The following is a 24,759-nucleotide window of genomic DNA, read 5'->3' as shown; positions in this document are numbered from 1 at the left end:
GAGGCAGAGGCAGGCAGATTGCCTGAACCCAGGAGTTGAAGACCAGCCTGGGTAACATAGCGAGACCCTGTCTCTACAAAAAGAAAAAAAGAAGCAGCCAAAGCTTAGAGGGGTTATGTGCCTAGTTTGGGGTCACACACGGCTAGCTGGGAATCTAATCTGGGTCTGTCGAACTCCAAAGCCCTTCCTCTTTTCTTCTTACTCAGCTCTCTCCCCCAAGTTGTCTTTAGGCCTTGGGTTACCTATGTGAATGTTTCTCTGCTTGTAAATACCACTTGGTCTGTGATCCTACTCTAAGCATAAATGGAGAGACTAGAAGAATTAGACTAACAAGTACATTCAGCTCCTAAACACCCTCAAAGTTAGTATGGACTTCAGAATCAAAAGACTTGGATTTCGGACACGTTAGCCTTTCTGAATCTGTTTTCCCTTCTCTCTTCTATCTACCTCACAAGATTATCACAAGGATCAAATAAGACTGCTGGGAAGGCTGGGCGGGGTGGCTCACGCCTATAATCCCAGCACATTGGGAGGCCGAGGCGGGTGGATCACAAGGTCAAGAGATCGAAACCATCCTGGTCAACATGGCGAAACCCCATCTCTACTAAAAATACAAAAATTACCTGGGCATGGTGGTGCATGCCTGTAGTCCCAGCTACTCGGGAGGCTGAGGCAGGAGAAGTGCTTGAACCCAGGAGGTGGAGGTTGCGGTGAGCCAAGATCGCACCATTGCACTTCAGCCTAGGTAACAAGAGCGAAACTCCGTCTCAAAAAATAAAAAAAATAAAAAAGACTGCTGGGAAAAACTATCTTGATCCTACTTGCTTGGATTCAGATGTCCTATGCCCTGTTCTAGACCTCATCTCACTAGGTCTTGTTTGATTCTGCAGGTTGTACATCCTGGAGACCTAAAGAATTCTGTTGAAGTTGCGCTGAACAAGTTGCTAGATCCAATCCGGGAAAAGTTTAATACCCCTGCCCTGAAGAAACTGGCCAGCGCTGCCTACCCAGATCCCTCAAAGCAGAGTAAGGCCAGCTAGAGAGGGACTGACATTGTCAGGAGAGAGATCTTGTCAATGAGCCTTGGAAAAATGCCTGTCTTAAAATTGAGGGCACAACAACCCAGGGGATCTGAAGTGCAGGAATGTCACGTCCTACTGGCTCCTAGAATGGAACTTGAGTCATTTTGATTTGGGTTTGGTAACACAAGGAAGTGATCACATCCTTTTGTACCAGCACTGCTGAGAGCTGCTGGCGTAAGGACTTTGGTCCTTCTAGTCTGTTTGCTAAATCTGCCTCTTCATTAAAGATAGTGATTGGGGGCCGGGCGCAGTGGCTCACGCCTGTAATCCCAGCACTTTGGGAGGCCAAGGCCAGTGGATCATGAGGTCAGGAGATCAAGACCATCCTGGCCAACATGGTGAAACCTCATCTCTACTAAAAATACAAAAATTAGCTGGTCGTGGTGGCGTGTGCCTGTAGTCCCAGCAACTCTGGAGGCTGAGGCAGGAGAATCGCTGAACCTGGGAAGCAGAGGTTGCAGTGAGCTGAGATCACAATACTGCACTCCAGCCTGGGTGACAGAGTAAGACTGTCTCAAAAAATAAAAAACAAAGATAGTGATTGGGGCCAGACATACTGGCTCACACCTGTAATCTTAACACGTTGGAAGGCTGAGGCAGGCACATCACTTGAGCCCAAAAGTTAGAGACCAAAACTCAGTCTACCCAGAAAAAAAAAAATTTAGCTGGGCATAGTAGCACATGCCTGTAGTCCCAGCTACTCAGGAGGCTGAGGTCAGAGGACCACCTGAGCATCGGGAAGTTGAGGCTGCAGTGAGCCATGATTGCACCACTGCACTCCAGCTTGGACAACAGAGTGAGACTGTCTCAAAAAAAAAAAAAAAAATGATAGAGATTGGGTTAGACCTGTTATGCCCATCTGGTATATAGGATATCAGTAGTCTCTTATATAGCTGCTTGGGCAGAGCCTACAGAGCTTACAGCAGCTTATCTTGCTGGGCGCGGTGACTCACACCTGTAATTCCAGCTACTTGGGAGGCTGAGGGAGGCAGGCAGGAGAATGGCTTGAACCTGGGAGGCGGGGGTTGCAGTGAGCCGAGATCATGCCATTGCACTCCAGCCTGGCAACAAGAGTGAAACTCCATCTCAAAAAAAAAAAGGAGACAAGCTTATCTGTAGATTCTCCCCATTTCCTTCTATATGCATGGACCTTGCTCTTAGTTGGCCATCCAGATATGCGTGATGCTGAGATATTGGCATTAATAGCTTCATGTGACCCTTCCAGAAAAAAACTCAGTAAATTATGGGTTTTTTTTTTTTTTTTTTTTAATTTTTCAAAAACAGGGTCTTGCTGTATTGCCCAGACTGGTCTTAAACTCCTGGGCTTAAGCAGTCCTCCCGCCTCGGCCTCCCAAAGTGCTAAAATTGTATGAGCCACAACCCCTGGCCAGACTCAGTAAATTCTATATGGAATTCATGAATGGAAATACCTAAAGGAGGCAAAGTGTCATGTCTGATAGGTTGCCAACCCAGTATTAAACTATAACTCAGTGTTTAGACTCAGGATTCTACACTAAATCTTACCTAATCTCAGTGTCTTCACGTGGTGGGATCAGCAGCTGACCTGCCATGGGGAAGAATTCTACCTCATGGGGTTCTTCTCATTCCAGAGCCAATGGCCAAAGGCCCTGCCAAGAATTCAGAACCAGAGGAGGTCATCCCATCCCGGCTGGATATCCGTGTGGGGAAAATCATCACTGTGGAGAAGGTACTCATTTTTTACCATATCGCAGAGAGGCAGATTGGGTCAGGTTTGTCTGTTTCCATCTGAAGGAAACGTGGCCTGGAGATGGGAAGTAACATCCTGAGGTCATATTGCAAGTCAGAGTGCAGGTGTCTAATTCCAGGCATCAGGCTTTCTGTTGCGATTGTTGCCTGTGGACGTTACGCAACCAAACACAGCCAGGAACTCAGCAGGGGGTGCAGATGTTAAAGGAACATGTTTGTCTGTTAAATTTGGTCTGATGGACTCACCTGGTCTCTGCCAGCCTGTCTGGACTAGCTACAGGCCTTATCTTGGACAGGCCACTTGGCCCCCTTCAGAAAGTGGTAGAGGGAAGAAGATTTCCTTTTTCCCAGAGACAGAAGATTTTGCACCCAGTGGCCTGGAACCATTGTTCTGGGCTTCTTTTCCCTTGAGCATTGATTTGCTTTTCACTGTATACCCCAACCACCAAAACTACCCTGAGATCAATGCTGGTGCACCTGCATCAGAGGCAAGGCCAGCAGTTGTGCCCCTCCCATCTCCCAGCCCACCTAGGACCTATGTGGTGCAGCACGCGCACCATAATGATAGCCATCTAGACAGTCTGGGCCATTTCATCTCTATTAAAGATCCTTCCACCTCTTACCCAAGCTTCTAGGTCCATTTTACTCAAATCTGGCCTCAGTTGAGAGTAGAATATACCTTCAGAGACCATTCTCCTGTCTGCTATCTGGGACCTGGAAAGAAAGTTAGCTCTAGAGGGTCCTTCCAGGGGCCTCTATAGAGAGTGGACGTTCCTTACTGGAATCTGAGAGTTCATGAGGCTGCTCCTCTAATTGATGATGATCCTCTTCCTCCTGACATCTCTTTCTGGCAGCACCCAGATGCAGACAGCCTGTATGTGGAGAAGATTGACGTTGGGGAAGCTGAACCACGGACTGTGGTAAGCGGCCTGGTACAGTTTGTGCCCAAGGAGGAGCTGCAGGACAGGCTGGTAGTGGTGCTGTGCAACCTGAAACCCCAGAAGATGAGAGGAGTCGAGTCCCAAGGCATGCTTCTGTGTGCTTCTATGTGAGTGAGGACTTGGGGTGGGGCACAGAACCTGGGGAAGCCAGGAAGAGTGGGGAATCGTCCCATATGATGTCCTTCCACACACCAGGTGGAAGCTCTGAGAACACGTGCCTCTTCCTCGCTGATGCCAAAAGTTGATGCATGAAGGACTTACCGTACAAGTACTGTCAATGAAGCATTTTACCTACAGTTAATTTTGTTAAAATAGAAATGAAGAACTCAAAGCAGTACATGCCCAAGTCTTACTAGTAGTAAGAAGTGGCGCAGGGATTCAAATCCCAGTTGATGGCTATAAAGTCCCTGCTGTGCTATTTTATACTTCCTCCCCTAGAAACACAGATTTTGGTATCTCTCCTGACACAGGATTTTTGTATATCCTGGGTTAATCTAACCCTGATGATATGCAGAGATGTGGCAAGATAAGAGGACCTCCTGGAGCTCTGATACGAAGGATGCCCTAAATCCCATCAGGGCCGCGGTGTAAAGGCTGGGATTGCTTTGGCCTCCACAGTTACTAGAAGCCATCCATAGCCTCACCCTTCCCTTGTCCTGTGTGTCTTCCCAGAGAAGGGATAAACCGCCAGGTTGAACCTCTGGACCCTCCAGCAGGCTCTGCTCCTGGTGAGCGAGTGTTTGTGAAGGGCTATGAAAAGGGCGAACCAGATGAGGAGCTCAAGCCCAAGAAGAAGGTCTTTGAGAAGTTGCAGGTAAACAGCTATAATTCTCCTCCTTGAGTGGGCTGCCTGGACTGTGTCCCCAGACTGTCCTACTACTGAAGCCATAGCTGCCCCTCTCCCAGTTGGGAGTTCCTGCATTTGAGCCCCTCTCTTCCTCCTCCTCTGCAGACCTTTCTGAATTCAAGGTGCCTGAGGAACATGGGGGTCTTAGGACTTCACATCTCTGACAGATCATTTGAGGCCCTGTGTGAGGGACTTCAGACATTTCTTCATTTGATCTTCAGTCTGTGATAGGAGATTATCCCCATTTTACCTGGCAAGATAACTGACAAGATCACATAGGGTCATCAGAAATGATGAGGCCACAGCCGGGCACGGTGACTAACACCCGTAATCCCAGCACTTTGGGAGGCCAAGGCAGGCACATCACCTGAAATCAGTAGTTCAAGACCAGCCTGGCCAACATGGTAAAATCTCGTCTCTACTAAAAATACAAAAAATTAGCTGGGCATGGTGGTGGGCGCCTGCAATTAGGCAAGAGGCTGAGGCAGGAGAATCACTTGAACCTGGGAGGTGGAGGTTGCAGTGAGCCAAGATTGCGCCATTGCACTCCAGCCTGGCAACTGCACAAAATTCCATCTCAAAAAAGAAAGAAATGATGAGGCCAGGATCAGAACCCTCCCAGGGTCTCTCCTGCCCACCTTGAGTTTAGAACACTTATTGTCTCCTTGCCTTCTGGACAGTGAAGATCTGACCTGCCCCACTGATCCCTGTATTCATTCATTCATTCATTTAACAAATACCGAGTCCATAATGTAGGTGTCAGGCGCTGTTTTGGGTGCTTGGGCTATGCCAGTGACATAAAGCAGCAGGAGTTGACTCTCCTTGTGGAACTAACAATAGTGTGACTCTTTCTAGTTAATATCATGTTTCTTTAGTTATATGAGTGCTTCTGGAGGACATGGAGAGTGGTTTCCACTCTCCATCCTCCTGCATTAGGCCATTTGCTTTGCCCACTCCCTCCTTTCCTGGTTTTCTAGTCTGACTTTGTGAATCTTTTTTCTGATATAAAAAAGAAATTTTCATGGTAGAAAATGTCTAAAATATAGGGGAAAAATGAATAAAACAAAATATCCTAGTTCTGCCACCTAGAGATACTAAAGAATGCCATTAGTGATTATTTCCTTCTGGTCTTTTGCTATGCTTGGAGTGATAATGTTTATTAATTAGAAACAGGGTCTCACTCTGTCACCTGAGCTGGATTACAGTGGTACCATCATAGCTCCCTGTAACCTCAAGCCTGTAAACCTCCTGGACTCAAGTGATTCTCCTGCTTTGGCCTCACAAAGCACTAGAATTATAGGCATGAGCTACTACTGTACCTGGCCATGATTTTTATTTTTTCCAAGACAAAGTCTTGCTCTGTCACCCAGGGTAGAGTACATGTTGGCTAGGCTTGTCTCAAACTCCTGACCTCAGGTGATCCACCCGCCTCGGCCTCCCAAAGTGCTGGGAATGATTTTTAAATTTATCTTTATGCATGAAAAATTTTCCCATCTTCTTAAAACGTTGAAGGGGGGTTGCACTGTATAGTATTCTACCATAATTATCAAAATCTAAACTCTTACTAGACATTGAGGTTATTCTGAGTTTTTCACTATTAGAATGATGTGTCAGATGTCTTGGTACATAGGCCTTTGCACTTAGGATTATATTCTTAAACTTCCCTAAAATGAACTTACTGGAGTCAAAAGATATGAACGTGAAAGCTTTTGACAAGCATCTCTTAGAAAAGCTAAGCCAGCTTACCCTGCTGGTATATAAGAGTTTTCTTGTAGTCCCACCACCATCATTAAAATCTCTTTTGTTATCTATCTTGTCCAGGCTGACTTTAAAATTTCTGAGGAGTGCATCGCACAGTGGAAGCAAACCAACTTCATGACCAAGCTGGGGTCCATTTCCTGTAAATCGCTGAAAGGGGGGAACATTAGCTAGCCAGCGCAGTGTCTCTTCCTCCCTTCTCCCACCACTGAGTCATCTGCTGTGTCTTCGGTCTGCTCCATCCATCAGTCTGCTGATCTTCTGTGTTTTCAGTCTGCTCCATCCCTGTTTACCCATCTTTCAGGACACGGAAGCAGCAGGTTTGGACTCTTTATTAGGTGCAGAACTCAATAAGGGGCAGCTCACCCTCCCCAGAACCCAGGATCTTCCGGTCTGGCTGCAGTGAGAGACTGACCCCTAACAAGGGCTGGGCAGCAGCAGAGTCCAGCCCTACCTTTTCCCCTTGACAGCTGACTTGAGAAATCTGTTTTCGACATAACTCATTTAAAAATTTATGCCACAGTCCTTGTAATTGGAAAAATATTGGTGCCCAGGTTTTCTTGGAGTTATCCCAGCAGCTGCACCTCTAGCTGGGATCTAGTACCCGGACTGGGCTAATTACAGCTTCTCCCCAACAGGAAATTGTGGGATTTGAAAAGGAAAGGGAAGGGAAAACAGAACCTAGTGGTCTACCAAGTGGTTGGCAGCTTTCCCGATGTCTGCTTAGCCTGAGGCTTGGCACTAGGGGCGCAGGGCCTGCCCCAGGGCTCCTGGAATTTCCCTTGATCCAGCTAGGCTGGGACACTCTCTAAACCAGCTGCATGCTGTTAGCATCAGGCAGAATGGGTGGCAGAGAGTGATTCTGTCTTCAGAGAGGGTAGGATACTTCTTCATAAGGCATCTCAGTCAAATCCCCATCACTGTCATAAATTCAAATAAAATGTCTGAACAGGGGTGGCTGGATGTGGCCTGTCTATGAGCTGGACCATCTCAGGAGAGAACACGAGTGTGAGGCAGCTGCTGGCCCCTCACCTAGCCTGGGGTTCCTTGACCCTGTAATGGGGACTTGGGTGGCATAGGATGGACGAGACGTCTTGACTGTCCCTTTTGGCAGTAGTAAGCAGAAGAGGCCCACACTTAGGTCCAATGTGTGCAGCAGACAAAACATCTTCCCTTCTAAATGTGGTCTCAGACCACTGCTCTGTCCCTCCCCCATTAAGCAGCAGCAGCCACAGCCAAGTTTCAATCATTTAATTAACACCTTTAAATGAAACACAGTTTTTTTCATGTGTCTCACTCAGGCTTCAGGGCAGAGGGAATGGATTTTTTTATTTAGACATATCAAAGACTCAAAAATTTAAAGAAATATATATATGTATATATATATATACTTCTAACATTTTATGGAAATTAAAAATCAGAGGCTTTTGGTCTCCATTTGCTCTAGGTCAAGCTTATTTACCCCAGAGGACAAAGAAGGGTTGCCTCTTCTAGACCCTCCCTTCCCCTTTATCCTCTGTCCCACCCAGCAGTGAAACAAGCTCAGAAGATCCTAACGGGATAGAGTTCCAGTAACGTTGGAGGAGAGGAGGGACAGAGACAGAAGTCAGGCTCCCTCCTGCCTCCAGCAGGTCCTAGTTTGCTGCCAGGGCCTGGTTTCATGCAGCTTTGACTCAGTTGTGGATCCTAGGGGGTGGGGTGGATCAGGAGCTCTGGGCAGAACAGTGCTCACTGATTATCCTCTTTCCCCAACTCAGTGGGCAGGCACAGCACACACCCAGCAGCACTCTCCACTGCCCACAAGCAAGGGAAGGACATTGGTTGATTAGCTACAGGGAGAAGACAGTAGTGACGAGCTGAAAAAGCCCTGGAGAGGGCCAGAGGAACACAACTCACCACATCCCCTCTGTTCCCAGCTCTTGGTGAGCGGGGGTCGGGGGTCATGTCAACCTCTCTCCCTAGTGGTGAAGCTAAAAGCAAGGTTCCTTGCCAGATTCAAGCCCAAGTCACTGTTGAGGAAAGAGGATCAAGAAAGAAGGGGTGGCCCTGGGGGGCAGCCACGCTGCTGTGGAACCACAGGGGCCAATGGGGAAGCCAGCTTGCCTAGACAGGTGGCACAGGCTGAAAATAGAAAGGTTAACATTCCTGGAGGAGAGTGTAGTAGGAGAGCCTGATACCTAGGGGACCACCACCCAGCCTGCCCTAGAGCACTGGATGCCCTTCACTGACTAGGGAAGACGAGTAAAATGCACCTGTGGCTTCCCATCCTTGTCACTCAGCGTCAGCTCCCCGCAGTGGAACCACATGTGCTGAAAGGCAGCTGCAGAAAGGACATGCACCAAAATGAGTAGAAAGGTCAGAGAATGAAGTCCAGAGGGCCAGGCCTGGACCCACTGCCCAAGGAAGCTCTCCGCCACCAGGTGCTCCCTTCCATATACCTTCTCGGTGCTTGCTCAGCCCAAAGGCTCCTGCCTCTGAAGTGCTGGGTGCCTACCCACCCCAGCGTGCTCAAGGAGGCAAGGGGCAGGTTCCTGACACTGCCAAGTGCCCCACGGCGACTCTACTGCTCTGCTCACCCATCTCTTTGGGCCCTGGCAGTCTCCTACTTGTCCCTGGCATGGAGCACCTGGCAGAACTGGAAGGCAGGGGGTTGGTTGGTGAGTTGAGGCACAGGAAGGCTAGCCCCCTCTGCACCTCTTTGTGCTTTGGAATTCCACAGCCCCACCCCTGCCCCCAGCCTAGGGAAGCCTGTGGGAACACAATGACTTGGCCACCTCCAAGAACCTAGAGGAGTAAACTGGATTGGGGAGGAGGGCACAGACTGGTCCCAAGCTATGGGCTGGCTGCCAGGAATGGATTCCACTGCTATGTAAACAGGCCCTTGGAATGCGGCTTCCTGGGCCCTGGAGCATGGCCATGCAGCCACTTTGAAAAGTGCTTTGATTCTGGACTATAGTATGTGCATGGTTTGGACATGAAAAAAAAAAATGAAACAAACTCAGGTAAGGTGTCCTGCTCCCAACTCTGAGGCCTCAGGGCCAGCAGGGGGCGCAGCCACCCTCTCCCACCAGCTACCTCCTTCAAAATGAGGCTAAGGCCAAGACTGAAGCGGCAACTGCCGGAGGTGAACCCATTCGGGAAAAGGCATGAGCGCGGGATGATTCGGAGGACAGGAGCAACACCAGGCTTGCATAAGTATCGAAGGCCGTGGAGGTTAAGGCTGCAGGCGCCCTCTCTATTAGGTTGTGTCTGCTGTATCCTCGTCCTTGGAGCTGCTCGGGTCCCTGAGATTGTGTTTCTGGGATGGGTCAGCAGTGCCAGTGAGGTGCCTGGTGGTCAGGCCAGCTCCTTCTGTGAGTCTGGGGGAGAAAAAGAAGGGACACTTAGCAAGGAGCCTCCTGGCTTGGTTCTGGCGCGAAGAGCCCAACAAGGCATACCCTCACCCAACCTTCTTAACCCTTTGACTTACTGTGCCCGAAGCACTGGGCTGGACACCTTACAAATGTTCTGACACTATAATGTATGTGTCACTGCCCCACACTTTACAATGTAGCTAGGAAGGGTAGGGAAAGGGGCAAAGCTGGAATTCTAACACAGTAGGCCTGAGGTTCACACACCATTCTCCTCCTCTGGGGCCCAGCAAGGGTGACAGCTCATCCTTCCCATGTATCCTCAGACCAGAAAAGTTAAAGATCCAAGAGCAAATCCCCCCTGGCGGGTCTTCAGATTCCTACTTTCCTGCATCAGCAATGGGACCCCACCCCAGCACTGCCCACTGTACCTGAGCCTGGAAGGCCCATCTTCTCCTCTGGGCCCACCAGCTGCACGACACCTCCATTCTCCGCCAGCTCCCCCTTAGTCCTGTCCTGGGTGTGAGGGAGCCCGTTGGTGGGAGGAGCAGTAAGGGGCTCAGCTCGAGGGTAACTGGGGGAGGCGGGTGGAGGGACTGCCACAGATGGCTTGCGGGCCACAGGTGGGGGAGCCTTAGGTGACTTCTTTGGGGCCTGGGATGGCCGTTGTTCTGAGATGCTCCGGAGTTCAGCCACCAGATTCCGCTGGAGGTCAGCCTGGGTCTCGGGGGACACAGGCCGCTCCAGCTGCAGCTTCTTAGTGCCCTTGGAGAAGATGAAGCTGGCCATCAAGGCAGGGGACTGAGGAGGCCGTGGCTCTGCCTCAGGTGGTCCATTGGGCTGGGCACTTGAGAGGCCCTCGCTGGCAGCCAGGCTGGAGGCCTTGAGTCGGACGGCAGCATGGAGCCCTGAGGAGGGGGCAGGCGCCGGGCTGGCCCGCCCTGACAGGGCCCTTCGTAGTGGCTTCTGGGGGGCCGATGGCCCCAGTGCCGGGGTGGGAGCCCCTGCTGGAGCACCCACGGAGCGCAGCCGCACCATCTGCAGGAGCGAGGGCGTGACCAGGGGCGCACCCGTGTCCTCCCTGGGAGACCCGCTGCCCTTGCTGCTGCGCACTGGTTCCTTCTGAGGGAGCTTGGCCACAAGCCCTGGGGCAGAACTAGCAGGAGCTGGGGCTGGTGGAGCTGGAGGAGGGTCTGGGCTACCCGGGGGCTGACTCTGCGAAGCAATAGCTGAGGAGGACGAAGCAGCCGGGGAGCCTGAAGAGCCTGCAGGCTCAGGGCCGGCCACAGAGAAAAAGGCCTCCTCGGGTGGAGGGAAGTCAGCCATGGACAGGTCCTGTTCCTCAGGGGTAGGGGGTGGAGGTGGGGGCCAGTTGGGATCTTGGAGGGGCTCCTCGGCAGTCTCTGGAGCAGATGGCGCCTCCACAACCACCTCTGGCTTCTTAGTGGGTGGTGGGGGTGGATGATAAGATGGGGGTGGGGACGGTGGGGGTGACTGGTCTTTGGAGACAATGGGAGACTCCTGCAGTGGGGTCAAGGATGTCTGGGGAGTGGAAGGGGACTGAGGACCTGCATCAGTGGTAGAGACAGGCGCAGTAACTGCAGCAGGGGCAGCCGGAGCAGGGGCAGCTAGGTTGGGGCTCTTGAGCTTGGAGGGAGGTGGGGAGAAGGGGGCAGGCACCTTGGGGTGAGGAGGTATGACAAACCTGTCACCCAGGGGGGTCAACATCTGTGGCCCAGAGCGGTCTGAGGGGGTTGGGTCAGAGGAGGAGGAACACAGAGATGTGAGAGAAGAGGACACGGAGGCCCCAGGGGAGCGAAGCGATGTGACACGCTCTGGCTTAGGGGGCTGGGCCTTGCCTGGGGAAGCAGGGGCACCTGCCAGGCCCTTGGGAGGGAGGGTGGGAGTACCACTTTGGCTGGAGTATCCACTGGAGGGTGAAAGCGTCCGTTCTGGGGAGCGTGGGGGGCGCCGGGAGCCACCCGGAGACAAGCAGGCCACCCAGCTGTTTGCTGGGTTGGATGGACAGGGTGCTGCCCCCACCCCTTCTGAGCCACCAGTGGTAGGTGGCCGAGGCAGCTGGGGCTGCTGCTTACGCTCAGGCTTTGGGGGCAACCCTAAGGGCCCGTCAGGCACTGCTAAGCCCCGCTGATGGAGGGAGTGGGTCCGGCGGGGAGGGGGTGGAGGTCGCTTCAGCTTACGTAGGGACACACTCCGGCCAGACAACTGCCCACTGCTCCGAATGCTGAGTGTGTCTGAGGCCTCAGCAGTGCTGCCCCCACTGGGGGAGCCCCTCCCACTGCCTCCCTGGGGAGGGGGTGCCACGCTACTGCTAGCCACAGAGCCCTCCGGCTGGCCCTCAGAGCCACCCTTAGAAGAGAGGGTGGAACCATCAGACACAATGGTGTCAGAGGATTGAGAGTGGCTCCAGGTGTCACTGGAGGAGGAAGGGTGGCGGCTGCGGGGCGGTGGGCTGGAGACCGAGGAGAAGCGCCCCAGTGAGCGGACGGAGGCCGGGCTGGCTGAGTGCAGGCTGCATCGGCTTAGTGTGCGCAGGCTGCAGCGGCCCAGGGCCACTACGTCCACTGTGGGTGGCAGCACGGCATGTGGTATCAGCTTTGACAGGTAGGTGGCCTGGGGGGAGATGGACATGGCCGGGCTCAGGGGCTCTGCAGGCCCTGCCCCTCCTGTCAGTCCAGGTACTGCTAGGGACATGGGCCGGGTCAACGGTGGGGGCCGGGCGCCTGTGGACCGGCCAACAAAGGTGTCATCCCGGTAGACACGGTCAATGTGGCGTTGCAGCATGGCCTCTGTCTCAGCGCCAGCCTCTGCTTCTGCCTCCAGCGCCTGCAGGGACACCCGGGCTCCCATCCCTGAGGTGCCTTGGGGGCGGCCATCCACCGTGGGGATGCGCACAGCATCCCGCGCACCAGGAGGCCAGGGCGTGCCTGGTGCTTCACGCTCATTCCTCAGGCCTGGAAGGGACGGGGGGAGAGGCGGGGTCAGCAGAGAGGGGTTGACCAAGGCTCCCGACCCACCACCACTGCCCTCCTATCCCAGGGCTCACCAAGCTCCTTCTGCACATGCTGCGGGAGTCCCAGCACAGTGCTCCGCCGCTCCCTCCGCCGCCGCCCTGACTTTCCGGATTTGGGAAATGAGTCATGGGGTCGGAAGGTGGAGCCTGGGGGCCAGTCCAGGGAGAGAAAAACTGTTAGAGCAAAAGGACTCAGAGCACTTTCTGCAGGGCACTACTTCTGTAATAAGAGCTCTGCGAGAAACGGTTTCTGCAGTCAAGTAGGTATGGGCAAGGTTAGGTTAAACAAAGCTAGAGGCTTCTTTTCTGTAAGACTTTTGGAAGGCTACTAAGTCAACAATGGTAATTTCTCTTTAGTGACAGCTTATTATTTAGTGAACATATTATTATGTGTTAGTTGGCATGCTAAACATTTGGCATTCCTTCCAATAAGGTACTTATCCTCATTTTTATAAAACATCAAACAGAAGTTTAAAGAGGTTAAGGGTTTTCCCAAGGTCACACAACTCGCAAGTAGTTATACCAGGCCCCCAACAGTTAAGATTTTCTAATTCTTAACTGCTTTATAGTCAGTGTATATCATGAACGTGCAAGAGAAAACAGGGTACTGTGTTTTCTGAATTCACTGAATCAAAGAGCCTGGCGAAACAGTGGATAAGGAGGAAAAAAACAGATGCTGGGACCCTATGGTGCCCACCGTCCCTCTCCCCTGCCCATGAATCCACCTTTTCGCTGGATCATCTCCGAGCGGATGGAGAGCGCGTCCTCTGCTGTGGAGCTCTCAGCCAAGTAGGATGTGGTCTGGCTGCAGAAGGAGATGTTGTCTTCATCCGGCCCCGTCCGGGAGGACTATCAGGGAAGAAGAAGATCAGGCCCTGATCGGGGTGGGGTGGGGCTGCCTCCTCAGGGCTCCCACTGGCACGTTTTGGTTTTTATTTTTGTTTTGAGATGGAGACTCACTCTATCACCCAGGTTGAACTGCAGTGGTGCAATCTTGACATACTGCAACCTCCACGTCCCAAGTTCAAGCAATTCTCCTGCCTCAGCCTCTGAAGCAGCTGGGATTATAGGTACTTCCCACCATGACTGGCTAATTTTTGTATCTTTGGTTCAGATGGGATTTTACGATTTTGGCCAGGCTGGTCTCGAACTCCTGACCTCAAGTGATCCATCTGCCTCAGCCTCCCAAAGTGCTGGGATCACAGGTGTGAGCCACTGCACCCGGCCTCCCACTAGAACTTTTGACTCATAGATCCCCTCCAGCATCACCTAGCACTGAGTAACCTTGGACTAGCTCTCAGGGGTCACTTAGCATAGCCCTTTGTGATAGAGGAAGGAAACTGAGACCTAGAAATGTTCTAAGACATCCTTGCCAGAAGTCAAGCAGGGAGAGAAGAGTCAGGACTGAGCTGAAGACAGGGCTCACCTGGATGCTCTGGGTGTCTCCATGGTCCCAGCCACCCTTATTCAGTTTCTGTTTCTCTGGAAGACACCAGAAGGGTATGTTGGGTTAGGCCCCTGACCTTGAGGGCTGAGAGAGCAGCACTGGAGGAACGAGATGGGAGGGGAGTAGATGGGAAGGTTACCTTGGTGTTGGAGGGAGCGGAGCCCCTCCTGGGCCTGCGTGTGCAGCTCTTCCAGGTGCGGGGGTCGTCCACTGGGGAAGAAGACATTGTCCTGGTGCTCATCCACTGTAGACCCTGGCCCCTGGCTGGGCCCTACACTTAGACGTTTGTCATTCTCAGCCTTGGCAGAGCCTAGTTGGAGGGAGGAGGCAGGGAAATGAGGTGAAGACATCTGGGCCCTGGGGATGCACAGGTATCACAGCAAGGGCATCCATGGTCCCCAGACTACACACGACCCTTGCATACACAAGCAATGCCTCCTTCCCCCAGTCTGGACACATAACCCACAGTTCTGGAGTATGCACTCAACACACACAGTCCCCATTATACAGACACAAACTACACCCCAGTGTCCATATATCTGAGTACCCACACCACAGAAACAGCCCCATATAAGGCACCATATGCAGGGCACGCAGGTATACAGGTCTACTGCATATGTACACAGCACCCACAGACATCGTTCACGTATATAAACAAAGAGCATCCGAGTATAAACACACATAGGTACACACACTGAGCACATCCAGCCCGCACGTAAACATATAACACCCACAGTCCCTGCTCTGTATATAAACAAACAGTAACCAAGTATATATACAACTGTGTACTCACACATCACTCAGGGTCCCACAAAAGACATCCGCAGTATACACATAGCCCATAGCAAATACATTGCTCTCACCTCCATACCCAAAACCCAACTTCACAGGAAAACAAACCACCCTTTTCATGCAACCCTTTGGCCCAGGTCTAGGAAAAAGATACCATGAAAAATTAGGAAGGAGAGGGAGATGGCAGGAGTTACAACCAGATTCCCAGAAAATCCTAGGTGGTGGGGAAGGGGGATGCAGACCAAGGAGATGGCCTCCTGGGTCTCCTACTCACCCATGTGGCTGCCCCTTAATGGAAGGATGGGCAGGGGAGGGGAAAAGAAAGACCCAGGCCCCTCCACCTGCCCAAGGGAGCTCCAGTCTCTCTTGGGGAAACAGTCCCAGGTATCCTCCACTCCTGGAGGCCCTGGCCCTGGCCCCAGTAGCAGAGGAGCCAGGGATCCATTACAAAGGATCCTGTTACAAGCCCCGCCCATGGAGGGGATGGCCATCTAATCCTGGGGATGGGGGACTGTGTCAGCACTTTGCAGCCCCAGCCCCGCTTTAAATGAAACCCACAACATAAGCAAAAGCGCTGGGAGGGTCATGTGACCTTGGTAGCACCTTATAAAGGGACAGGAACAAAACAAGCCCTTTAAAGGGCCATGCCCCAGGAGCAGGGTCTTCAGTTCAGAAACCTGCCTTTCTTCCTCCCTCAGCCCATTTGTCCACAGCCAGAGCTCCTGCCCCAGGAAGTCTGTAGGAATCCCACAGGTCAGAGCCAGGAGGCCCCCAACAGATCCAACCAGACCAGCGCACTAGATCCCCAGAGTTTACCAGTGGGGAAGGGGCTCAAAGGGGAAAGGCCCTGCCTAAGGTCACCCAGCAACAGGAGTCAGGCAGACCCTGGACTCAACTCCGAGTTCCCAGAGGGGACTCCTGGATCACACTCAGACTGGGGGTCCCCGACCCTCAAAAGTCCAATAAACTCTGGCCCTTATGTCTTAATCCAGGTCTAAAAGCCCAATTCCTAGGAGAAGGAAGGAGGAACAGGCCCCTCCCTCCAAAACTTCTCCATTCTCAGGCCTCTAGGCAAGATTTCACTGAGCAGGCTCCCCAACTTCCAGTGGCACTACTTTCCTCTCTTCTGGGCTCCCCACGTCCTGTCCTCCCCTGCACACTAGGAAAGACTAGTACATCTTGAATGGGAGGGTATACCCAGTAAAGTGTGGGTACCCTGGCAGGGAGGCAAGTTTCGAGGGAGGGCTGCAGGCTTCAAGGTCAGAGACACCTGGATCCATCCTCTCACGCCAGAAGCAGGGCCCAGACAAAGGCAGCAACAAAGCGACTGGACAAAAGCACAGCCGGAAGGGAGATTCTGGCCTCATTACCAGCCTCCAGCCCCCATCCCATTACTCTTGCCCAGCCTTGATCCCCCACTCTACATAAGGGTCTGGCAAAGGGTGGCTTCGAGCATCCCTCCCCTCCCCCCAAGCCACACCCACTCACCCTTCTTCTTAAACAGCCCTAGAAGTGCCGGGAGGTGGCGGCCCAGGAACACCACCATGACTGCGGGGGCCACTCGGGACGTTCCCTATCCCACCCAGCCTCTCCGGAGCAGAGCGCGGGGCGTGCCTTCACTGTAACCCAGCACTATGGGGATGCGAGCCCTCCCGCCCGGCCGCAGAGCGCCGGCTCCAGGCAGAGGAGGGGGAGGGGCTGCTGCTCTCCAGGTCCTCCTCCCACCTTCGCTACTAAGCCCGCCCATCTGCTGACCCCGCCCCTCAAGTGGGGTGCAAGGGCACAGAAAGGAAACTAAGACCAGGAGTCCGTGGGTGATCTGCTCCAGCAGAGTATGACTAGGGGGACCAAAGATACTCAATCCAGTAGCGGATCACTAACCCTGCCCCCAAGTCTAGAGCTAAGGCAGGGGTCCCAGCTGCCAGATGGTAGGTGGACGGGCCACCAGACTAGACTTGGCAGGGTGCCCATCCCCAAGCTTCCTGGCTGGCCAGGGTAATTCCCTGGGGAAAGAGCTCAGAGCATGCTGCAGCCAGGCAGGCAGGAGCCCAGGGCTACTTGTGGGATGGCAAGACTGTGGGCAGAGCCCCCCAGAGGGGCAGGGGCCAGTCCTGGGACACAGTCCTGGGAAGCCAGGGAGATGCCCAGAGCAGAACCACAGTGGCTGGTGGTACAGCCCCTCATACATACGTTCAGCCCCACACTTTCCAAAGGACTTTCTTCCCACTGACAATGTGATATCACAAGCCCAGAGAAGCACAGTGAACTCTCCAAGATCATACTTAATCTTGCAAAGGCTGGACTTCAAAGCAGACCTCCTTCTCCCCTAGCCTGGGATTCTTCACATTGGCCCCAGTCTGTCAGTGATTCTGTCCTGGATCACCAGGCAGAGAGAACAGAATTAGCCAAGAAACAGCCCATAGGTGAAGGCAGTTAAAAAAGTCAGGAAGAAAAGTGGAGAAGTACTGGGAAGGAAGTCAAGTCCAGGTTCAAATCCAGCTCCATCACACAAGTCATGACCTCATATGAAAACAAGGCCAATAACTCCTCTTTATAAGATTGTTGTGGCTCACACCTGTAATCCCAGCAATTTGGGAGGCCCAGGCAGGCGGATCACCTGAGGTCAGGAGTTCAACACCAGCCTGGCCAACATGGTGAAACTCCGTCTCTACTAAAAGTACAAAAATTAGCCGGGCGTGATGGCAGGTACATGTAATCCCAGCTACTTGGGAGGCTAGACAAGAGAATCACTTGAACTGGGGAGGTGGAGGTTGCAGTGAGCCAAGATCGCACCACTGCACTCCATGGGTGACAGAGCAAGACTCTTTCTCCCTCAAAAAAAAGAAAAAATTAGCTGGGTGTGGTGGTGCATGGCTATAATCCCAGCTACTTGGGAGGCTGAGGCAGGAGAATCTCTTGAACCCAGGAGCCAGAGGTTGCAGTAAGCCAAGATTCCACCACTGCACACCAGTCTGGGTGACAGAATAAGACTCCATCTCAAAAAAAAAAAAAGAGAAAAAGAAAAAAAAAAAACAGGATTGTTGTATCCATTCATTTATCAGCAAACATTTATTAACCTAGTACTAGGGACTATCATTAATGGAGAACTTCTTTATCTTGTTCACCAGTTTATCCCCAGAGTATAAATCAGTGCCTGAAACATGCTATGAGTTGAGTTCAATAAATATTTGATGAATACATGGATGAGGTAAACTAACAATGTAATTTCAGGTAGTGAAGACTGCAGAGCTGTGACAGGAAGGTTTGGTGGGGCCAGTGTGGAGAATGGTTTAGTTAGGTTGTCAAGAAAAGCCCTTTGGCCAGGCACCATCACTCACACCTGTAATCCCAGCACTCTGGGAGGCCAAGGTGGGTGGATCACCTGAGGTCAGGAGTTCGAAACCAGCCTGGCCAACATAGTGAAACCCATTTCTACTAAAAATACAAAAAATTAGCTGGGTGTAGTGGACCATGCCTGTAATCCCAGCAACTTGGGAGACTGAGGAAGGAGAATTGCTTGAACCTGGCAGGCGGAGGTTGCAGTTAACTGAGATGACACCATTGCACTCCAGCCTGGGCAACAAGAGTGAAACTCTGTCTCATTAAAAAAAAAAAAAAAAAACAGAAAGAAAAAAAGAAAAGCCCCTCTAAGAAAAGAACAGGCTAGGCACAGTGGCTCACACCTGTAATCCCAGCACTAGGAGAGGCCAAGGCAAGAGGATGGCTTGTGGTTAGAAGTTGAAGATCAGTCTGGGGCCGGGTGCAGTGGCTCACGCCTGTAATCCCAGCACTTTGGAAGGCCAAGGCGGGTGGATCACGAGGTCAAGATATCAAGACCATCCTGGTCAACATGGTGAAACCCCGTCTCTACTAAAAATACAAAAAATTAGCTGGGCATGGTGGCACGTGCCTATAATCCCAGCTACTCTGGAGGCTGAGGCAGGAGAATTGCTTGAACCCAGGAGGCGGAGATTGCAGTGAGTCGAGATCGTGCCACTGCACTACAGCCTGGGCAACAATGGGAGACTCTGTCCAAAAAATAATAATAATAATTTTAAAATAAACAGAAAAGGACATTGGAACTGAGACTTGAATACTGAGGAGCCAGTCAGGGCAGGTACTGTGGGGAGAGTCTTCTTGACAGGCTACAGCAACTGTAAAGGCCTTGAGGCAGGAGTAGTAGGTTTCAGGGAAGGTAGGGGAGGCCAGTATGGCTGGAGGACTGAGCAATGGAAAGAATGGTAAAGATGGTATCAGAGGAGAGCAGGCACCAGGTGAGGCTGGGGTGGGCCCCATAGGCCTTGAGGGTTTCAGCTGGGTAGTGACACTGTTAAAAAATATTCTGGTGTGTGCAGTGGCTGACGCCTGTAAGCCAGCACTTTGGGAGGCTGAGAAGTTCAAGACCAGCCTGATCAACATGGTGAAATCCCATCTCTACTAAAAATACAAAAATGAGCCAGACGTGATGGCATGTGCCTGTAGTCCCAGCTACTATGGAGGCAGAGGTGATAGAATCACTTGAACCTGGGAGGCAGAAGTTGCAGTGAGCCAAGATCATGCCATTGTACTCCAGCCTGGGTGACAGAGCGAGAAGGTCTCAAAGAATATATATATATATATATATATATATATATATATATATATATATATATGTATGTATGTATTCCGGTCTGGCACGGTGGCTCACACCTGTAATCCTAGCACTTTGGGAGGCTGAGGGAGGTAGATTACATGAAGTCAAGAGTATGAGACCAGCCTGGCCAACATGGCAGGTAGATCACGTGAGGTCAAGAGTTTGAGACCAGCCTGGCCAACATGGCAAACTCTGCTAAAAAAAAAATACAAAACAGCCAGGCGTGGTGGCTCATCCCTGTAATCCCAGCACTTTGGGAGGCCAAGGTGGGCAGATAAAGAGGTCAGGAGTTCGAGACCAGCCTGGTCAACTTAGTGAAACCCTGTCTCTGCTAAAAATACAAAATTAGCTGGGCATAGTGGCACATGCCTGTAATCCCAGATACTCAGGAGGCTGAGGCAGAGAATTGCTTGAACCCAGGAGGCGGAGGCTACAGTGAGCCGAGAACACAGCATTGCACTGCAGCCTGGGCAACAAAAGCAAAACTTCATCTCAAAAAAAAAAAGATTCCCTGGGAGGCTGAAACAGGAGGATCTCTTGAGCCCAGGAGCTCAAGGTTATAGTGAGCTATAATCGTGCCACTGCACTACAGCCTGGGCAACACAGTAAGTCCCTATCTCTAAAAAAAATAAATAAATAAAAATAAAGTTTAAAAAAAAAAAGATTCCCCTAGTGACTCTAAAAAGCATAGCAGAGACTACAAAAGAGAGTCTGTGAACTATATATATGTATTTGTGCAGGAGCCCACCAGCCGTGCCTGAGGACACCCCTCTGTCATAGCACCTTTCTCTCTGAGTCGGTAGGGAACTAAAAATTCACAGCAGCTCCCAAGTGACACGACCCCCCTGCAGCTCCTTCCCCATTTGCTGCCACCCTAGCACTGGCCTTTCAAGACTACTCAAGCATAAGCTGACCCCTTGCTCTCCAGAGAACAAACATTTGTGGAGCTGAATAGTCACATCTACAAATCATTGAGATCTAAACAACAATCCTAAGAAGTAGACACTTTTATTCCCATTTTATAGGTGAGGAAATGGAGGCCAGAGGGAGCAAGCATTATAAAGCTGCCCTCCCTACCCTTCATGGTATAAATGGCAAAGCGGTATTCTGCCTCAGAACAACTTGAATCCAAAAGCCATGTTCTGTGCACTTTGCCAGCTACAAACCTGCTCTCCCCTCTGAAGAAGGGTCATGGGACCCCATCATTCCTACAAATTGGAGCTTTCTTGACCACCTACTGTCCTCACTCTTCCCCTCTTAAGCCAGACCCACCCACCCACCCTTCTTATCAGTCTCACACAAACAGAAAAGACCAGTAGACCAACATTTGCAGGGTAATGCATGCCAGGCACCATGCCAGGTCCTGGCGGAAGGCAAAACACAGTCTCTGTCCTCATGGATCTTACAAAAGCTCTTCGAGGCAGGTACTGGAAGGTAATTTTCTAGTAACTGATCACGGGCCTGTGAAGCTCAGAGAGCCATGTGACTTCCCAAGCTCTGGCTGGCTCTAAAACTGGAGCCTTTCACCACACACAACAGTCATCCTCAGCTACCCTCTAACCAGGGAAACTAAGGGCTGAGCTCCTGCCAAGATGGGGGTGGGGGAACATCAGCTCTTCAAGGTCCCAGGCCCACAGCTGGCAGGCAGGGCCACAGCTGCAAATTCCCAGAGATCCAATGGCTTACACTTGATAACATCTGGTTGCCCCAGCAACACCCCTCCCCCTACCCACCCACAGTCAGAGCCAGCAGCCTCTCGGAGCCACCCCAGGTCTATCTATACACCTGTGGCTTGCTTAGGGAGGGGCTCAGCAACCTGAGTCCCAGGTGACAGGGAGGGGTACTTCACAAAAAAACTAAGGTCCAGAGAGTGGAAGGACCTTGCCCACAGCCACGCTTAAGAGTCCTTGTTCCAGGGCTTTCTGCCCTGACAGTAGAGAGGTACAGCCTAGGGCTGAGGCCATGAGGGAAGCACCCCACACTGCCTCCCCATCCCCAACCTGCCTGGGGGAGGAAGCCTCCTGGATCTGAGAAGACACCTTGCTCCTGGCCACGCCCCCAGCACGCAGGGCACACCAGGAAGCACATTGTACGTTCCTCAACTCAGAGACAGTTTACCAGGGCAGGGACTCGGGCAGCGTCCCACTGGGGCCACCTCCACAGGTGGGCACTCTCGAAACCACACCCACAAAGCACACCTAAGCCACCCTGGTCCCTGCCTTCCTCACCCGTGACCGACTGCACAGACTCACATAGGGCCTGCCAAGGAGCTGTCTGTACAGAAAAACAGGTGTGTGTGGCCCCTACTCAGGGGCTTTCCTGAGCCTGGGGAAAGGGAGGAATGGCGGGAGCCCCTGTCTCCCAAGGCCACGCGCATGCGCATACACTATCTTGGCAACATCCTCCATGGGGTGAGGCCTCAACCTGCCCCATTCCAGAGCAAGGGGCGGGGGGTGGCGGCGCGCCCACAGCCAGGCAGGCCTGACTCAGGGGAGAGGAATGAGGGGGGAGGGCACAGCTGTCCAGGTGGCCTTGCTCAGGAGGCTGAACCCTCCGAAGCCAACCCAGCCTCCAACTCCCTACTCCTGTCTGAACTACCCTTGGCCAGCCCATGAGCCAGAATTCTGGGGGTTCAGAGGCCCTTAGCCTCAACCCCTCACCATACAGGTGGACAAACGAAGGCCCTCCCCCCACCCCATTACACTTTCTAGAAGCAGAACCCGAACCCAGAGTGTTTGTAGATTTTATCTCCAAAGAGGCAAGACAAAGGAAAATGAGCATAACAAACTTTCAGGTGGAGGCCCTTCACAGTTCTCAAAACACTTTCTCTTCTACTGTCTCAAAGAACACCTAACAGAAAAGCTAAAAGGCAGGAGTGGTTTCCTTTTTACAAGTGAGCACTAGGAGGCTCAAGGGAAAGTGACTAACTTGCTCAAGGTCACCCAGCCAGGGAGTGGCAGATCTCAGATTTGAACCTGGGTCTCACTCCAACAACCTTAGTGATCCTAAGTCTGAGAAAGTTAATGGGTAAGGAGGGTCGGGGTGGGGGGTGGACAGCCTCAATCTCTGCCCAAAGAAAAGCAAGGCTCTGCACCCAACCTGTGCAGGAATCCCCCTCCTTCCTTCCCTTGGTGTCCAGCCCCACCCCAGCGGGGGCAGAGCAGACAGGCCGGTTCTAAGGTAAATAATGGGGGGCAGGGAGTGCCTAGAGCAGGGAGGGGAGGAGCCCATCCCATGGGGTGCCCTGGGGGAATAGGCAGTAGTGCAGGGAGGAATTAGCTATAATAATATTAATAAATATCCTAATGAGTTATTTGCTCCCAGCAATGACATAATAATCCCTTTCGGCCAAGGTACAATTCTAACTTTCCATAGCCCTTTTCTTAGTTGCTTCAAGGCATGATTATCCCCATCTTATGGATGCCAGAGAGGCAGCCACCAGAGTAAGGAGAAGAAAGAGCTGGGAGTCAGGAGGTCTGGATTCCAGGCCTTGGATAAATGAATGGCCTCTCTAGGCCTCAGTCTCCTCATCTGTAAGGTGGGACTAATACCCACCTCACAGAGTGCCTGGGAACCTTAAAGAAAGCCACACAATCCAGCATAAACCCTGACCCCAAGGTCAGAAACTTGCCCAAGGTCACACTGCTAGTAATGCAGAGGCAGGATATGAGCCCAACTCTGACTGGCTGCAAAATCATGTTCTCCCCATGTCAGCAGCAGCCTCCTCTCCACCCACTCCAGCTCTCTTCACATCTCAAGTAGAGTTAAGGACCATTAAGATAAGGTCTGATAAGGAACACGTGACATCAGCTCCCTAGCTCTTTTTAGTGACACCCCTCTCTGGCAGCCCTAACCCCTTAGTTCGGGAGGGAAGGGAATTCCAGGCCCAGAGCAGATCTCACTGCCCTGGAGTGAGGAGTCCTAAGTTGGAGCTTTCATTTCCCCTGAATTGCAGCATGATCCTGAGCCAGGCACTGTGTTTTTCTGGGCCTCAGTTTCTTCATCTGGGATGTGGGAGCCTCACTATGGATGACTCTGCCCCTAGAAGGAACGAGGTCAGTGGTTCCGCTTTGAGTCAAGGCCTGGGGCAGCAAGGAGATTCACTTATCTCAGATCCTTCAGATCAGAGAGAGCTGGACCAGTCTCTTATCTAGAAGCCCAGGGCTCCCACAAACAAGTCACCCAAGCAGTTGGTCACAAGTCTCCCTCCAAGAAAGGGGAGGAGACATGGGGCGAATGAAGGAGAGAGCCTTTTCCAGCTGTGGAGCCTACCAAAGACCCTGGATTCCAAGAGGTTAAACCTCCAGGTCTACAGACAGTGGGAGGGATGAAAAGAATTCTGGATGATCTGACTCCAGCAGTCCCTTCCTTCAGTCTCCCCGTGTGCATAATGGGAACAATAAATCCAACCAGAAGGAGGGCCATGTGTGTGAGCTTGACCATGCAAAACGAATGGGAACAGGAAGAGGATGGGTCTTCCTGGGCTCCCAATTCATATCCACCACCATTCCCCAACCTGCCCAGGACCAAGTGCCCAGCTAGCCTGGGAAGGGGAGAGTTGGGTGGCTCCCTGAGTGCCAAGGCCAAACAATCCCGGCAGGTTACAGTGTCCTTCCAGCAGTCAGGAGGCCTTACCTCGTACACCTTCACACTTCTCTACCTTCCAAGGGCATTTGATCTGAGGGAGCAATCCTTCCTTGAGTCTTGATTTCCCCTTCCCACCTGCTCCCTCTCTAAGCCCTTGGAGGCTTTAATTGCTTAGTCCTCAACCCCTAATCCTCCCCACAGTGCTTCCTCCACTAGTCCTCTCTACATAGTCCAAATCCCCTGGGCTGTAGGCTTTCTTTGCCCAGGGGACCTGCAAGCACCTCCATCATAAGATGACACCCATCTATTCCTAAACGGATTAAGGGCACAGGCTTTGTAATGTGACAGGCTTGAGTTTGAATCCAGATTCAGCCATCTCCTTGCTGTGTGGCCTTGGGAGATTGACTTCACTTCTCTGAGCTCCAACTTCCTCATCTCTAAAATGGGAGAATAGCCAGTCAAAGGACAAATGAATTAACTCATGTAAAGAGGCAGCACAGGACCCTATTTTTATCTCTGCTACCATCTCCCAGCCAAGCAGCCTCAAGCACAGAAGCCCA

General features: G+C 52.0%; 2 protein-coding genes across 5 annotated transcripts in view; one reads left to right on the top strand and one right to left on the bottom strand.

The window, feature by feature from the left end:
• YARS1 (tyrosyl-tRNA synthetase 1) overlaps positions 1-7,310 on the top strand; it is a 37,755-nt gene extending 30,445 nt beyond the window's left edge. Inside the window, exons 9-13 of the mRNA XM_021677155.2 lie at positions 891-1,026; positions 2,693-2,790; positions 3,665-3,858; positions 4,424-4,565; positions 6,420-7,310. Coding sequence (XP_021532830.2) covers positions 891-1,026; positions 2,693-2,790; positions 3,665-3,858; positions 4,424-4,565; positions 6,420-6,530 — 681 coding nt within the window. The 3' untranslated portion in view covers positions 6,531-7,310. The remainder of the gene's footprint in view (positions 1-890; positions 1,027-2,692; positions 2,791-3,664; positions 3,859-4,423; positions 4,566-6,419) is intronic.
• A 282-nt stretch (positions 7,311-7,592) lies between these two features.
• NHSL3 (NHS like 3) overlaps positions 7,593-24,759 on the bottom strand; it is a 33,134-nt gene continuing 15,967 nt past the window's right edge. For 2 of the 4 annotated variants that reach the window (XM_021677154.2, XM_064363640.1), the window contains exons 2-7: positions 14,327-14,497; positions 14,167-14,222; positions 13,466-13,589; positions 12,774-12,887; positions 10,138-12,681; positions 7,593-9,715 (exon numbers count right to left, since the gene is read on the bottom strand). In XM_021677154.2, coding sequence (XP_021532829.2) covers positions 9,693-9,715; positions 10,138-12,681; positions 12,774-12,887; positions 13,466-13,589; positions 14,167-14,222; positions 14,327-14,497 — 3,032 coding nt within the window. In that variant the 3' untranslated portion in view covers positions 7,593-9,692. Of the gene's footprint in view, positions 9,716-10,137; positions 12,682-12,773; positions 12,888-13,465; positions 13,590-14,166; positions 14,223-14,326; positions 14,498-16,467; positions 16,669-24,759 lie in introns of those variants that run through there. The other 2 variants (XR_002479621.2, XM_012440696.2) reach the window with 2 other exon arrangements.

Source organism: Aotus nancymaae, unplaced genomic scaffold, assembly GCF_030222135.1.
Source record: "Aotus nancymaae isolate 86718 unplaced genomic scaffold, 86718_ANA_hifiasm-v0.15.2.pri h1tg000053l, whole genome shotgun sequence".
Lineage (NCBI taxonomy): Eukaryota > Metazoa > Chordata > Mammalia > Primates > Aotidae > Aotus > Aotus nancymaae.
The sequence above is the reverse complement of the archived record's forward strand: the minus strand, read 5'-3'. Positions and strand labels throughout refer to the sequence as shown.